The sequence below is a fragment of the Takifugu rubripes genome, chromosome 9, assembly GCF_901000725.2.
Source record: "Takifugu rubripes chromosome 9, fTakRub1.2, whole genome shotgun sequence".
NCBI lineage: Eukaryota > Metazoa > Chordata > Actinopteri > Tetraodontiformes > Tetraodontidae > Takifugu > Takifugu rubripes.
This window is the reverse complement of record NC_042293.1, coordinates 3,822,651-3,838,499: the sequence shown is the minus strand read 5'-3', so window position 1 is coordinate 3,838,499 and position 15,849 is coordinate 3,822,651. Positions and strand designations below refer to the sequence as shown.

The window sequence follows — 15,849 nt, the reverse complement described above, 5'->3', positions numbered from 1 at the left end:
GGGGAAGGGTGCAAACAAGTACAATAAGGTTCCATACAATCAAATCTCTTTTCCAGGAATGAATAAAAACAATATTAGACATCAACATTTCTCAACGATCAGAATATTTAAGGTGCTCTTATCCTAAAAATAAATAAATACAAGTGGCTGGATGAGACAAACTAAAAGATCCCCTTCATTTTATTAACTTGGAAAGTGAAAGTTTTCAGCAAAACCTTTTAAAAATCACGGAAATTCAACTACGCGGTGTCGCCATACAAACAATCCACATAGGAAGCCCAACATTAAAGCACAAGCTACACACACAGAAAAAAGAGAAACATTGACCAGAAATCAGTAAAAGTGCAGCATTTGCATTAAAAACATGTGTCTCGGCATCAGTCCTCTCAGTGGTGTCGCAGAAGACCTCTACCAGCTAACATCTGCTGTGGATCAGATATGTGACAGATGAGTCTCACAACCGTGGCGTGACTAAATACTTAATTATTAATTATATTTGTGCATGCATTTTATAGTTGTGATCATATTACCAAAGTGAAACCAAGGACAGGTGTTGAGAATACTCCCAGATCTCCGGAGTTGCAGTCAGAACTCAACTACCAATTTCCAGTGGAAAAAAGCCAATCGTGTAAAATGGCTGTGGATTATGCGGTCAGCCTGGTTTAGGAGTTGTGCTCCAGGGCGGTCACATGACCAGAAAAGCAGCCTACTGTGCTTCTCGCGTTGAGGTTTTTGAGTTCCCATGCTGAGAAGGTTCTGAATGGAGCGTGATAAAACCTTAATGGCAGAGATGTTAATGGCTGTGAAGAACGTCATTTGCAAGGGTGCCATTTGAAACGCCGCTGCTCTCTTGAGATGAGTGTGCCAGCTCGCAGCAGACGAGATAAAGACCTTGTGCCATCTTTATGCCGAATAAAAGCATTCCTGAGATTTCAGTTCATTCATGTCGGTCTTGGGACGCAGAATAATCCACACTGACGCAGTTGTGAATAAAAAAAATCACCCACATTCTTTTGAAATATTAAAAGGTACACTTGCTCAGTTAATTCATTCCTCCTGGTGTTACCCATCATCCTTCTGGGCCCAGTGGAATTCGTAGCCCTTGGAGAGCACCAGGCTTTCCAAGTCCCTGTCCTCAGCCCTCTCCTTCAGCCTCTGCTCTTCCAGCAGAGACACCAGCGTGTCGCGTTTCTCCACCGTCCTCATAATTTCTGACAGGATCTCCTGCTCCTCCTGCAGTTCAGAGGCGCTCTTCTTTGTGTCTGTGGTTGGAAAAAAAAAGTTTGTTTACAGCTAATATAACTATGAATCCCCCCCTCACCCAGCGACCCCGCAGAGGAAATAGAGGTCAAGATAAATAAACCATGAATCTGAACAGGGACAAAATTTTCCTCTATTTGCTTCACAATCCAAAAGGAAGACTTTCAGCTTCATACTGAGGGCTGAAAAGTAGACCCACGGGGGTCACATTACTGTTTGGGTTTTGAAGTATGTGGATGATAATAGCACTAAAGATATGCTAGCCTCTCCGGTAACGTCTGTAAAATTTATACAACTGCCCGATAATGAGCCAAAACATACATCGGGTTTATTTCCTGATTTCAAAACACATTAGCCTCTTCATGAGGTCTGGCAAAGCATCTCCGGGGAGGAAAAAGAATACGTCTGGATCTGTTGGTTTGTCTGGTTTGAGCTTCTCCAAATTTGCTCATTTTGCCCATCATACTGCTACATTCACGCAGTAGAATTTACCGTCTATTGCCATTCGTTGCCGCAGATCCTGCTGCAGTCGGCTCTGTGTGTCCTCCAGCTCAAGCTCCTGAGCACTATCAAAGAGTACATTTAAGGAATTAACTGATCTTAACAGGTTCTTATAATAGAAGTCAAACTCAACTTCATTACTGTTGGTAAACACAGTGGAATAATTTCTCTCCTGCTTCATGAAGTGGTCTAGTTGGTTTCCCATTCTTTAATCCAGGGATGTTCACTCACAAGATCATCAGTTCAGACTCATAACGGGCCAATCTGTTCTTCTCCAGGACGAGTTTGAACCAAGTCCGATAGAGCTGGTCCTCCACGACGTCGCCGGATTCTAACGATTCTGGGAGCAGAGAAAAAAAAAGGGACAACAAAGGAAGGGAGGAAGGTCCAATGAATGAAATGAAAAGGTGCAATGTGGAAGAAATATGAATTAAGTCATAAAATCTCAAGCAGTGGTGCTTCATTCGGCTGTGGGAAGCTCGCTATCATCCAACGTTGGCTAATTGAAGCATGTGTGAATATGGTTTACCTGCTCCGGCTTCTCGTCTAATGGTTTTCTCTATGGCCACACCTCTTTCTTCTAGGCTCCTTTGTTTCTCTGTGACCTCCTCCAGCTGCCTCTGAATGGCCTGGGCAGTGGAAAACTCACAAATGATTAACATTATTTTAGGTTCTATGTTCAGTAGTGAAGCGTGAACCCACACAGGGTCAGACAGAACTGGTTTCCAACACTTTGCAGTAACTACTGTAACTACTCTACGATTAAACTAGTATTAGTTAATGATATAAAATTGCAATAATGTTGAATTTTAAGCATCTGATTGAAGGTTGATTTCCAGTGCAGTCAGACTACTTAACATGTCTCAGTCTGGCCTTGTGGCCCTGAGCAGCAATTAAGTGTGTAAACAGGAAATGGAGCGACAATTCCGCACCTGAGCTCTGTGAAGCCTCTTCAGCTGTTCTCTTCTCGCCTGCCGGGCCACCATCTTCTCCTGCTTCCTCCTCTTTCTCTCCGGATGAAGCTGAGGCAGAAAGTGCAGAGGACCTGCTTGGACCGCGTTCCATCCCAACATCGCGTTGTTACCGTACTTTACAAACCTTCCAGCTCGGGACCGTCTTATCCTCTTCATCATCACCGGAGGACGGCTCCTGTGAAGTCGGATCGCAGGAGGCTGGTTTGGAGGGAAGAGAAACCAAAACAAATTTATTTTCAACCAGGTAAAGTGCCGCTTTTTTTTTTTTTTACTGGAAACGTTCGTAATGATTGTTATCTGATCACAAATTTAAACATCTTTTCAGAAATTTACTGTAGGAATGCAGATGCATCACTGTGACAAGTGGCAAGCAAACTTTTCATGTATACAGCTGCATAGTAAAGATTGTTGTTTGTAATAAAATAAGAGTGCTGTTTGTTGAGGTTGCAAGTTGGAGCCTGGTCGTCATGGCTGCACAAATCTTCATGATTCAGCACATTTGGGGCATAAATTATTATTGTCATAAATTACAACATTAACTCTTGCATTTGTGAACTCTATGCATTTGATATCCTGGAATTTAAAACAATATACAACATAGCAAAATGTCAATTTTTAAAATTATCGGTGGGGAAATAATTCAGATTCAGATCCTTTATTTATTCCACACGGGGAAAATTACAAAAAAAAATGCCAGTTCTTCAGCAATTAGTCACATAAATTTATGAGATCCAACTAAAGCTTAAATATTGTGGTTCCCTGAATGTGTAAGTAAAGCTTGATTGGCCATTATTTAGTATTTACATACCAACCTTGCTAAGTGGTCAGGAGGTCAGTTATCATTGCAGAATACCGCCCCCTAGTGGCCAAAACACCCCGCTGCCCACCCCCCACTTACCATCGTTCCTGATGTTGGTGAGCAGCATCCCGCTTTCTTTTTGCATCTCCTGATGCTGACCTTCACTTTTCGAGGCTCCCGGCTTCCTCAGCCTCAAGGACGAGAACAAGTTGATCCTCCTCCGAGGCATTTGCCGAGTGACATCAGAGAAGAGCAGGCTGGAGTCTCTAGAGCCCTTCAGGGACACCTCCTGCAGCAGAGAGGGCAGGTCCCTCCCACCACCCCACGCATCAGCTCCTAATGTTGCCCACCAGGTTTCCTGGTTTCCGCTGTTCCTCTCACCTTGACATGGTTCTGGACACCCCAACATTCCCTCTGACAAAGGTCTTTGTCTGTGCTGGGAGTTGCATTTTGTCCTCCTGGTAAACCAAAGTTGACTTACTTGCAAAATCCAGGCACATTCAGCAAAAAACAGGCAGAGTTTTACAGCTACAGCTGCCTTAACATGCTGCTTAAACTACAGAAAATGTGCTATAACTTATACAAACATTATGACAGCAGAGTCGGAGCCGCTCGATGGATTGGTCACATTAAATGTCCTCCTGAAAGCATTGGCTATGAGCTGGAAGGCTGAGGGCGATGAGGCCGAGCTTTGGCTCTCAGACGGTTCCCCTTTCTGGCCAGAGTCTGTCTGAGATTTATCTGCTTTGGTCTCTGCATGTACCTGATAAGACATGAGAGAACAGGAAAAATGCAGGTCAACATAATGTGGAATTAGATGTTCTTATCATGGTGACTATCTTTGGACCAGAGAATGATACAACACAAGGCAGGAAGACCGAGATAAAGAGCAGAAGTACATAATGTGAAAGCTCAGTCTTCACTAGAATGGCCGACAGGGCTGTTTTTATAACGTCCACCTGCTCTTCGCTGTTGCTGGGGCTGTTGGTGGACTCCTCTGTGGTGACCACCGCATCCCAGTTCAGAAGCTTCCCCTTCTCAGAGACAGACAGCATCAAACGTTTCCTCGGGGCCGACACGCTGCATCCTAGGCTTCGCTTTGAAGGACCGTCCGCCGACTTTAAATTATCGGCAAAGGTCTGGGAAAATGAGAAAGTACAAGGTTTAAGATGTTAACTCGCCTCAGAAAAGACTTTCTAAAAACGTGTATTCTAACTGCGACTGTCACGCCTCATGAAGAACGTGTAGGTGTGTTAACTCTGCTAACATCTGAGAGGGAAGAAGATCTGGATCTGTTTAGTTGGTCCCTTGATCCAAACTCTACTGGAACACAAACTAATGTTAGAATCATCTGACATCGTCCCACATTTCTGCTTTAATCCTCTGGGGTGAACATGTGTGAGGGGTTGAACCCAGCTGTGTCGTAGCCTGCGTCATGCATGCGTATGTAATAAAGCAAGGATATGTTCCATAAAACACACCGTTTCTTCCGCAGCAATGATATCCTCAAAGCTGGATTCCACTTCAGGGACAGTCTGTGGGCCGTCTATGTCCGGCGTCAGGTTCTTCTGGAAGTACTTGATGAAGATCAGGGGGAAAGCTGCACAACGTTACAGAAACGTGAATATTAAAATATTAAACCTCAGTTCACCACAGCAAACCTACCATGTGCACAAAAACCTCGCTACCAAAGAAAACACACCGGAGGCATTTGAAAGGAGGAAGGTGGACTGGATGATGTTTTGAAAGCAAATGGACAATATTTAGCAATGGCTGCTGTGAGAAAGCACAATGTTTATCTGTGAATCATAGAAATTCAATAACAGAAAAATACCCCACACCCCCATGCTCTCTGTGGAAAGTGAAGTGAGATGACTGTCATCAATGTCTGAGCAACATTTCGTTGCAGTGCAGACCTTAAAAAGATGAAAAATATCTATTGTGCATGAGTATGCATGGGTTCTCCAGCTAAATTAAAAATGAGTATGTTTTCATCTATATGTTAGACCTGCAATGAGCTGGTGATTTCTCTGCACCCCCCCCCCCCCCCCCCCCCCCACACACACACACACACACACCCTTTTTTTTCTCTCGTTATTGCGCTCTCGTGTCTTTTACAAAATAAATGCTGCCCTCTAGCGGGAATAATGTCACACTACAACAGTTCTCATGACGTCAGCAAAATAAACAGCGATTTTATTACACTTTGAAAACACGGACAGCCGAAATTTAATAAAAAAACAAAAAACTTTAAAAGTACTTACTATTTCTGATCTTCTCTTTCCATCGATTATTCTGTTTAGGGTTACTGTGAGCTGCAGAGCAAAAGCAAAAGATTTTAGCAGCTCTTTTACAGTACAGACAGCACACCACGCAAAAGGCTTCTATATTTATATATACTTCTATATATGAGAGTTCCAGAGATATATAGGTGCAAATGACATTTCAAGGCATAAAATTAGCCTTTCAATTCCTTTTACATAATAATAATAATAAAATAAAAGCTGATAACCGTTACAAAATCAGAAATGTGGCTGAGCCACTTCACTTAAATAAATCAATTGTGAAACTGGAATGTTTTCTCATTGAATCCCAAATCTTTTCCATTGAATTGTCTTGGTCAGTTAATTCCAGAGGTCTTTCAAGCAGAAAACCCACATGCAGCAGACAGTTACGGTCCCAAACAAGGACTGAGAAAGTTTCCCCTTCAGTGATCATGCAGGTTTACTGCGGGTGTGTGTTTTGCATTGATTTATTGACACATGTTGACTCTGTGTGTGTGTGTTTGTAGAGTTACAACATCAGCTCAGCCAGACGGACCCATCCATGAACAGATATACGCTGTTGGCACTAAAACACAAAGCGCTGCCGGAGCCACTCTGACCTTTACTGCTGTCCTGGATTTGGCTCTTGGCTGTTGGATTCGCGCCAACCAGACAGGAAGCATCCCGAGTTGCAGAAACTGTCTCAAAATCTTCCAGAACTCTCGTCTCACCTTTAGAAACGGCATTCAAGTTAGATGCTGTCCCTACCGAGAGAAAATAAGTAAACTTTAAGGTACAACTATCTAAAAAGGAAAACATTAAGACAAAATGAAATAAACTAGCCAACGGCTTATGTCATCTATAGCTCACAGTCAAATATAGTCAAATTAGGCTACAAAAAATATTAAAGGGATTCTTTTTTTACACAATGATTTTACTCGAGTCTATTCGCAAAACACGTAAATACACAACACTGTTACAACAGTACTCACTGAGCCGCGAAGTCAACATTGTACAGAGGTGAGTCCACTTGGCCACAACAAAGAAATAACAAAAGCTCTTGAAACAGGCTGGGGGGGGGACGGTGCAAGGTGACTAGTATCCATTAGATGAGCACCAATTTATGTTGGAGAAAGGCCTTTCTAGGATTAGAGGGATAAAACCAGAGGAAAGAACAGAACAGACCCGCCGAAAGACCCTGCGAGGAAGATGAAAGGAGCCATTCACTCGTGTTCAGGACAGTGATGATTCATTTGCCTCAGGATCTAATTGAAGCTTGTTTTCACATCTGATCCCCCCCACAGATTTTTCAGGGGACGTTCCCGCTGCAAAGACTCAAAACGCAGAGACCTTGAACGCTACATGATTAAGTCACCAGTTGAGGGCTGTTGAACCAGCTGTTGTGTTGTTAATTGTTAACAAAAGCTGTGATTGTGAGCAAGTTCCCTAATGAGAATTTAGCAGAAAGATGATGAGATGGACCAGATCTGTGAGAGTGATGATTTAAAGCCACATCAACGGAGTCTGTAACTCCACATACAATCGGATTGAATGGCAACAAACCACAAAGCAAATGATTTAAGTAATCAAACATATTTATTTTGAGTATATTTACATCTTATAAATAGCATAAGTTAGAGCTTTTTCCAAAAGGTTTTCAATATGAAAACAACAAAGCACGAAGGCTGGCTCCAGTGTTCTCATTACCGAACCTATGAAACGTACAGAACTGAGGCCAAAGGGTGCAAAGCGCTGCAACGGGCCTCCTGATCTCATGAGCAAAGCTCAGGAGGTGCATAAGAGAGATGTGGTGAGGGGCTCTGAGAGGGACAGGCCTCCTTCTGAAACAGAGGGAAGGGAAGGGAAGGGAAGGGAAGACAGACGGGACAGGTGGACACGCGTGTCAGCGTTGATCTGGCCTAAAAACTAGAGCGGCTGTTAGTGGGGTTAATTCACACCGAGATGAAGGAGTGAACAAAGCGTGCATGGTTCAAACGCAGCCAGGGGGTTCCCGCAACCCCCCCCCCCCCCCCCCAGTTAATGAGTAAAGTGTGCAGCATCAGAAAAACTTCAGAAACCATCTATCTGAGCGTCGCAATGATTAAAATCAGATATCTATTTAATATCCCTGCAAACGTCATGTGTAAAAGACTTGCACATCTAATAACAAGCCACTTATTACCGGGGGAGGGACTTTATATGTGCATGGATGATTAGTGATTTTTAAGCTTCTGGTCTATTTTTGGAGAACGGGTTTAAACGGACAACTGCGCTTCCGAATTCTGAAATTCCACAAGTGGAAGAGAGGCAGAGGCGGCCGATGCAAAAGCAGCACGAGCATAACCAAAGCCAGCCCATCAGCAGCTCACCCACGGGAAGGAATCGGCCAATCACAGGACGCAGCCTTGCAAAGGTGGAAAGGACCAAGGAAAATGAAGTGAACAAGGATGAGGGGGAGGACAACATTAAAATGAAAATGATATGGGAAGACCAGATGCAATGAAAACAGGGTGACTTAAAATTGGGAATAAAGCTGCAATAAAGTTGTTACGAAAAGATATTCTAGATTCTGAAGATAATGCCCACTAATGACACATTATTAAACCATAGAATGGCATTTACATTGGTCTTTAGCATCATTTAGAACAGAAAATAAGGATAAAATGGTTTATAATTAGAATTTTAAAGAGTTATATGTCATTTAAAAAGGTACAGCTGGGCTTCAAACATTTATTTGGATGACGATAAGCAAAACTAGAAAAAAGATCATTCATATTTAACATAATACCCATAAAAATATGAAAAAAATAAACATTGGTGCAAGCTGCCAGTGACATCTATCGGCACGTGTTTTGGGTCCAAACGGCATCGCACCCTCCGTTATATTAAATATGATTCCAATTTAAAAAAAGACCTTTAAAATGTAAATGCTAACATTTCCTAGAAAATATCCTGAAACCGAAATCCACAAAGTAATGCTGTCTTTGCATCTCTATTGCACCCAGTAGAAGGGCAGAATGTAGGACGCCCGTGACATTAAAGCCCCTGTAGGTGACACTGATGGTCCCATCACCTCTGTCTGAGAGCTGCTAGCGCCACAATACACCACGAAACAGGCGTGGGCCTCAAACACGGAGCTAAATTCATTGGAACTATGTAGCGGAGCAGCATTGTCACTCATGCGTCGCACCCTTAATCAGCCACTCCAGAAAATGCCTTTTTTTTAAAAAAAAAAGAGGTTTGAGAAAGCAAAGCTCTCAAAGACGTCATTGAATTTATTTGATTGAAACAAAGATCGTCACATGATGGGTTAGCGCATCCTCGGCCGCAGTGACGGGCTCTCAGCGGCTCTCCCTGTGTGTCTTTGACCCCTTGAACCGATGTGACAAAGGTCGCAAATTCCTGGAGCGACTGACTAAATAACATACAGAGTTGTCAGAGTGCCTGTTAAGCATTCGCCTGATTCCTGTTGCACAAAAATGACACCACGAATACAAGGTGCTCGACATTCTGACTCCACAAATATGAGGTAAGGAATTTAATGTAAACGAATCATACTCTTTGGTTTCTATGTTTTAACCCGATTCCAATTAGCTTTGCTCCTGTCAGGAATGCAGACGAGCCTTTAGGTGAAGCGGAGGGCCAAAGAGCTGCCGCTGGGCTAGCTAGGCGTCGTGGTAGATCTGCTGCAGCACCTCATGCATCATGCAAAGCAGAGGGCCGCCCAGGCTCAGCAGCTCGTACAGGAAGACATAGTCCCCTGAGCGGTTCCTTAAGTGGCGCCTCGCTGCTGTGAAAGCCTCACTCATGCTTTCAAGCAGCCTACGCGGCATCGTGCGAGCGGCTCGGCTAACACGGACAGGCCACCTTAGGCCTCGTGTAAGCAAGGAAACCAAGGTACCTGGGGGCCCCGTCTGGATGCTGTCCACCGTGGAGCAGCTCCCACTGTCCAGCAACCTGGGATGGAGACGCTCCTCCTACACAAGCAAACACAGTAATCTGTTAGAAGAGTAGCAACATAAGCTTGTTGTGATGCTGCAACAGCAATGCAACGAGTAGGTAATGCAGGTAGTTAATAAAATGGGTAGGTAATTAATCAGGTAGGTAGGGAGGTAACTTGGCAGGCAGGTAGTTAGCGCAGTAGCAAGGAAGGTAATTAATGCGGGTGGGTAGATAGTTAATGTGCTAGTTAGGTAGGTAGACTCGGTTCATGACATGGATCGGCAGACAGGCAGGCAGGCAGGCAGGCAGGCAGGCAGGCAGGCAGACAGACAGACAGACAGACAGAGACAGTTCTTACCAGTCTCCTGATCCTCCCCATGTGACTGCTGGTCTGGCGTTGGGCATAATGTATTTTACAGTAGAACTTGGCTGTAAAGAAAATGTAGCAGTCAGTGAGCCGAACAATTAAAACAATTCCAATTTCCAAAACTGGAGCGACTAACTCAGGCAAACGCGAGAAAACAGCTCAAAAACGCGCGCAGCCCGACGGCGGCCGATGAGACGCACCTTCCCGCGAGTCGAAGGCGTGCCCCCCCAGACGAAGGGTGCAGCTACAGACGTCGCAGCGGAAGCACTCGCGGTGGAAGAAGAAGCCCTCGGCGCTCAGTCTCTCCATCACGTACACCCGCTTGCTGCAAAAATGGCAGATGTCGCTGCCGCCAAGCCCGGCGGCGCCGTCCTTACGCGCCACACACTGAAGAAGGGGAAGATCACAAAGGTCACAGGTTCAGTGTCAAGTCCATGATGTCCAAGAGACACCTGCAGGGAATTCCCACTATCGGCAGCGTCCACCGTAGGAGTCTTTAAGCAGCCGCAGTTTGCTCATTGAACGCAGCACGTCTTCATAAATAACGAGCATAATACACAGTATTTATGCACGTTTTTACCTTCACATTGGAACTTCGCTAAGTTACACAGCTCCTGAATGCGTCACACTCGGCACACACTAAAATTCCCCCGATCCGTGCACAAGTTCTGGTATGACACGCAACATTAAGCAAACTGTAACCTTCTCCAGAGTTAATCGTTAGTAGATTCATACAAAACCAGCAGCTCAAAGTCTGGAGTGATTTCACATACTTCTTACCGGCGCAGCATTAGGCCGATGGTCCGTCTCATAGAGGATAGCCAGAAGCTGAGCTTTAGCATCGATGGCTGATGAAACCTTCCCAACAGTTCGCTACCAGTAACACCAGCAACAGCAGGAGAGAGGCAGGCGCCCCAGGGGGGAGAGGAAAGAAAGGGGGGAAAACCAGAGACAAGAGTGAAGAAGAGGACAGGAGAGAGGAGGCTTCGTTTGGAGGTCATGAAAGGACGTGCAGAACGGGATCCGCACCAGTACCTCTCTGTCATAACTGGGAGCTGCAGTTAGAGAGTGGACGGCTGAATTAGGCAGGATTCCACTGTGGCTCCCATCGCTCTGGACGGAAACAGGAAGGATCTTTTATCATCACACTTTCTGATGGCTTTCGAAAGGTTCAATCGCTTTCTGACAGTTTGGGCTTTTTTTTTTTCTACGAAATTTGGTACCAGCCATGTTAATTAACCTAATGAAGGAATGACACACTGGTGTTTTCCCACCCTTCTGCTCTGGTTTTCACTGTTTTATCCAGTGATTTCACTACAGTTTTGAAATGCTGAGGCGTTTGGGTTTCGTTCACATTTTCTTCTTCATCATTCTAGAATTTTTGGTAAGTTCCGTGTTTTATGAACGCAAAGTATCTCAAAATCTTGGCTGCAAGCAGCACCGCGCAGGCCGACCTTTCCAAAATAAAAGCAAAATTCTGGGTGCAAAAGATTTGATTAATCAGACTTGAACATCAGCTATATGTCCAATATCTAAGAGAGCAATATATTTTATAATCTAAACTGGGGAAGAGTTTAACTGGGGCCACCTGTGGTTAACAGACTTTCGGTGTCTTTTTTGGAGGCTTTTAATGTGAAGGAAGGAAAAGTTACCTTCAACTGTCCATTTTCAGCTAATTTCCTATTGGAAAATGTCTCCTGAGCTGCAGTGGGGGGTCCCCCTGGCCCGCTTCCACCCAGCCTGCCGCTGCTGTCCTTGTGAGGTAGAGATGGATCAGAGGATGAACCCACGTGCGCATCGGAATCACCGAGGGGAGAAGGTGAAGAGCGGGCGGGGGGCGATTTGTTGTCATTTGGGGAAGAATCGACAGGAAGAGTAGCTGTCTGATGAGTTTGTCCCGAGTCAGACGACAGGGTGGACTCTATCTGGATGAGGTCTTTGAGTCCAGCAGAGGACAGGGACACAGAGGAGAAAGCAGGCTGGACAGTGGGATCAGGGACAGGGTGGACTGCTGGATAACAAGTGGAGCTCTGAGAGAGAGCGATGGAAGGGGGAGGTGTGGAAAAGAAGGAAGAAGAGGCAGATTGAGTGACCGACAGAGGAAAAGGATGAAATGACAGATCAAACCAACAGGTGGACTAGAAATGTCTTAAGCAGTACTGCAGCTAATCATTAGCTATAATCTAGGAGTGACACAAATAACTGAAGTAAAGACCTTGAATCATTCAAGATCAGAAAAGTAAACAATCTTGCCAATAGGTAGGGTGATATGTGCAATATTTGCTTATGATTAGTAGGCTTCCGATGAAATTTTTCTTTTTATTTCTGCTTTACTCACACAAGTAAGAAAGCAACAATATTTGGAAAAAAAAGTATGAATTACTTTGCAGTTCTTAGTTATTGTTTAGTGATGAAACTCTAGCATTTTACACAGGCTCTTGAACGCACCTCATCAGAGCGCAGAGCTGATAAAATGTTAGAATTAATATCAGGAAGTAGTTAAAACCTGCAATAAAAAGAAAAAGACCTGCCAAATACCAAAATATATCCTGCATGTCTTCCAACATGGCTCCACAGAGGAACATTATATTTTAGAAAGGAACCCGTTTCACAAGCAAGTGCTGGCTCTCGCCTGTTGTGCAACACCTGAGAGTCACAAGAACGGAGGTGAGATGGGGTGAAACCAGCAAACATGGTGGAGAGGAGGACAGCCCTCTCCTTCACACTTTTCCGAGAAAATTCCCTGGAGGACAGCTTCTGCGTGGACAGGAAGTGGGAATGGAGGCGGGACATGTCACAAATCAGCCAGAACATCATATTTAGGGAATTAATAGGGAATTAAGACAAGAATCACCTGCTGCATTGACCTGGCAGAGGAAGGAATTGATGAAGAGTCGTGACTGACGGTCGGGGCAAAAGAGGCGTGTTCAGGGGGGGGCTGTTGGCTAACAGAGGGGCAGGGGGGGCTCTCTGAGCGTGAGGGTGATGGAGAGCGGCTCTCAGAGAGCGGAGACGGGGCATTAAAGAGGAAATTAGCCTGTGGAGTCACAAGGCTGGGATTCTCCAGTAAACGCAAGTAGATGGAAGGCTGGAAACACCAGGAATAAACAGAGTAACAAGGAGACAGAGGGGACGATAAGGATGCACAACATTCCTAAAAGACAATCCTCCATTTCGCTAATTAGACTGAAAAAAGTGAGAATTGCTGCTTATATTATACTTGCATTATTAGACTTGACTTATTTCCTAGTGTATTACTATAGGTTCTTTATATCTTTAATAACTATTCTTGAGCAAATGGCTACGTAATCAGATGTCAGATTTATTGTACCTGCCACCTGGGACGAGAGGGAGGAAAAGGAGGAGGAGATGGGGCATCACTGGGCTTGGCAAAACGTGGGTTGTCTTTTTCCTCCTTCTCCTCCTCCGAAGAGAAAGATAGATCAGATTCTTCATCATACTGGAGAGGAGAGGAGAGGAGAGGAGAGGAGAGGAGAGGAGAGGAGAGGAGAGGAGAGGAGAGGAGAGGAGAGGAGAGGAGGGGAAGAAGAGAGGAGCGGAGTGGAGGAGAGGAGAGGAGAGGAGAGGAGAGGAGAGGAGAGGAGAGGAGAGGAGAGGAGAGGAAAGGAAAGGAAAGGAAAGGAAAGGAAAGGAAAGGAAAGGAAAGGAAAGGAAAGGAAAGGAAAGGAAAGGAAAGGAAAGGAAAGTGGTCATGTTCGCTTCCTCAACAGCTTAGGAAGACTTCAATAAACAGTTGAAGCTCTCCTGCAGCTAAATCCTTTAAATCTCCTGTGGCTCAAACGTTGCTTTATTTTCTCTGGAGGTCAGAGGAGGAAATCCCTCCTGCAGCGCGATTGGCTGGACGTGGTTTGAATGACCCGAGATAGAATCCTTTCCCCGTCGCTTGAATCTTCTCACCTTGCTGCGTTTCTGAACTGTCGAGGAGTTTTCTTCAAACTTGGCCAGCAGCTGAGTTGCCATGGAGCGCACCTTGTTCTCTCGCAGCTCTCCATCCTCGCCGGCGGGGAGAGCGCTGTGGCAGGACAACTGAAGCCATGTCGCAGGGAGCGAACACATGCGTGGTGAAAACCATCAGAAGGTTCTTAATCATGGAATATTTCACGTAAAGACTCGCTGAACTGACCTCTGTGAGATAGTGGTTGCCTTTTCTCTGTCTCTTGTTAACAGAATCATCTTCAAGTTTTTTATCGTCCTGTTACAACAGACACACGTTTGGATGAACTGGTCAAATAAGCGGAGAAAAGCTGAAGAAAACAGGGAATGAAACGTGCACGTTTACCCGTGGAATCCTCTTTCTTGGCTGAGGGTTCACAGGCTTCGACTTTGCACAATATTCGTCAATATTTGCATCTGAGCCTGAAACATAAAAGAACCATGTCGCAATTATTGGATCAGATCTACAGAGGCAACTTCTGAGGAACGAGAAGATCAGAAGGACAGTGCACGTTCAATGGTTGAGAGGCCAGACCGAGACGTGCTGAGGAACTCTAGTGAAAGTATCAGAGGCTGCAAGAGAAGCAGTTAAGATCTAGTAGGCCATTAACCAAATTCATGCAAATTAGCTATTTAGACCTTAGTAAAGCACAAACTCAGACTTGTTTCTATTTGTTTCAATCAGTAAAGGTTGTTTTTATTGCTGGTTGGGCTATAAAGCATCCTGAAAGGATCCATTTTCATACTTGAGACATGGTTTTGTCCGTCTTTCCTGCCCTCCCCGCTGCCGTCTGTCTGTCTGTAGCCTCACCCTCATGTGACTCACCCCTGTCTCACCCCATCTTTAAACCTGTTTCCTTCCTTCTGGTCTATATTCCGAAAGTGTCAAATTTCCTACTCATTTCTTGTTGAGTTGAATTAATGGATCAAACCAGGGGGTGTCCAGACCTGCTTACTCACATCATCACAACAGTATCAACCTCAGGGTGTAGACCAATGGAAATAGAATAAAACCAGGCGTATTTTACAGAATCAAAAGCATACGAGCACTAAAGCAGGAGCCTGAGGCCACTATGGCAACAGACAAGCCAGCGGTGAGTTCAGCAGAGTCAAATCTGACTGAACAGTGACACAAGTTTTACAGATATGTAAAAAAGCACCACGTCCTGACCTCCTCCCTGTGGAAAGAAACCGAGGTGCAAGAAGCAAGAAGGAACCTGACCTCTGCCGTTGGCAGGGGAACTCCTGAAGGCCTCCTGGAACTTTGACAGGTAAAGGACCATTAGCAGCTGGTCCGGCTCGGCCGCTGCAGCCATCTCTTCCCCTCGAATCACCGGCTGGATGCCAAACTCGCGCTCTGCTATGTCAAATGCCAGCTGGTTGTTCTCAGCCACGTCCTCCTCCTCCAAAGAGTCAAAGTCACTGGGAGAGAGCAGATGAAGGAATTCATCCTCAAAATGCTGAAAAAGGGGTGTTAATAAGATTTAAGCAAAGATTTACAGCCCCTTCAGCTGGAACAGCTGGACTAGCATCTCAGGAAAAGCATCTTTGCCCCCCCCGCCCCCGCCCCTTAGCTAGACTACTATACTGTATATATGTTTATTTTATATGCCCAAGGTAATAAATTAGTTGGTTTGGTTCTACTTTTATTTTATTGATTATTGATCTTCCGTTTGCTACCTTCTTCGTGATGGATGGTTTCGTGCTGCATGTCATTTATTAAAAGTTGGTGGGGGTTTAACGTAGATTTTTACAGACACTTTTATGTCACGTCACGGTTCAGACGTT

At 44.8% G+C, this 15,849-nt stretch overlaps 1 protein-coding gene across 10 annotated transcripts in view; it reads right to left on the bottom strand.

Annotated features, from left to right (window-relative positions):
- Positions 1 to 107: 107 nt before the first annotated feature.
- Positions 108 to 15,849, bottom strand: part of LOC101075455 (protein-methionine sulfoxide oxidase mical2b-like) — a 29,893-nt gene continuing 14,151 nt past the window's right edge. For 3 of the 10 annotated variants that reach the window (XM_029842177.1, XM_029842184.1, XM_029842185.1), the window contains 25 exons: positions 15,284 to 15,483; positions 14,408 to 14,484; positions 14,252 to 14,320; positions 14,026 to 14,154; positions 13,439 to 13,567; positions 12,962 to 13,195; positions 12,646 to 12,864; positions 11,760 to 12,137; positions 11,143 to 11,220; positions 10,888 to 10,980; positions 10,308 to 10,494; positions 10,099 to 10,169; positions 9,700 to 9,775; positions 6,419 to 6,562; positions 5,799 to 5,849; positions 5,016 to 5,134; positions 4,494 to 4,673; positions 4,122 to 4,297; positions 3,634 to 3,992; positions 2,860 to 2,933; positions 2,694 to 2,783; positions 2,291 to 2,390; positions 1,993 to 2,101; positions 1,753 to 1,826; positions 108 to 1,262 (listed from right to left, as the gene is read on the bottom strand). In XM_029842177.1, the coding sequence (XP_029698037.1) occupies positions 1,063 to 1,262; positions 1,753 to 1,826; positions 1,993 to 2,101; positions 2,291 to 2,390; positions 2,694 to 2,783; positions 2,860 to 2,933; positions 3,634 to 3,992; positions 4,122 to 4,297; positions 4,494 to 4,673; positions 5,016 to 5,134; positions 5,799 to 5,849; positions 6,419 to 6,562; positions 9,700 to 9,775; positions 10,099 to 10,169; positions 10,308 to 10,494; positions 10,888 to 10,980; positions 11,143 to 11,220; positions 11,760 to 12,137; positions 12,646 to 12,864; positions 12,962 to 13,195; positions 13,439 to 13,567; positions 14,026 to 14,154; positions 14,252 to 14,320; positions 14,408 to 14,484; positions 15,284 to 15,483 (3,616 nt within the window). In that variant the 3' untranslated portion in view covers positions 108 to 1,062. The remainder of the gene's footprint in view (positions 1,263 to 1,752; positions 1,827 to 1,992; positions 2,102 to 2,290; positions 2,391 to 2,693; positions 2,784 to 2,859; positions 2,934 to 3,633; positions 3,993 to 4,121; positions 4,298 to 4,493; positions 4,674 to 5,015; positions 5,135 to 5,798; positions 5,850 to 6,418; positions 6,563 to 9,699; positions 9,776 to 10,098; positions 10,170 to 10,307; positions 10,495 to 10,887; positions 10,981 to 11,142; positions 11,221 to 11,759; positions 12,138 to 12,645; positions 12,865 to 12,961; positions 13,196 to 13,438; positions 13,568 to 14,025; positions 14,155 to 14,251; positions 14,321 to 14,407; positions 14,485 to 15,283; positions 15,484 to 15,849) is intronic. The other 7 variants (XM_029842179.1, XM_029842180.1, XM_029842178.1 and 4 more) reach the window with 7 other exon arrangements.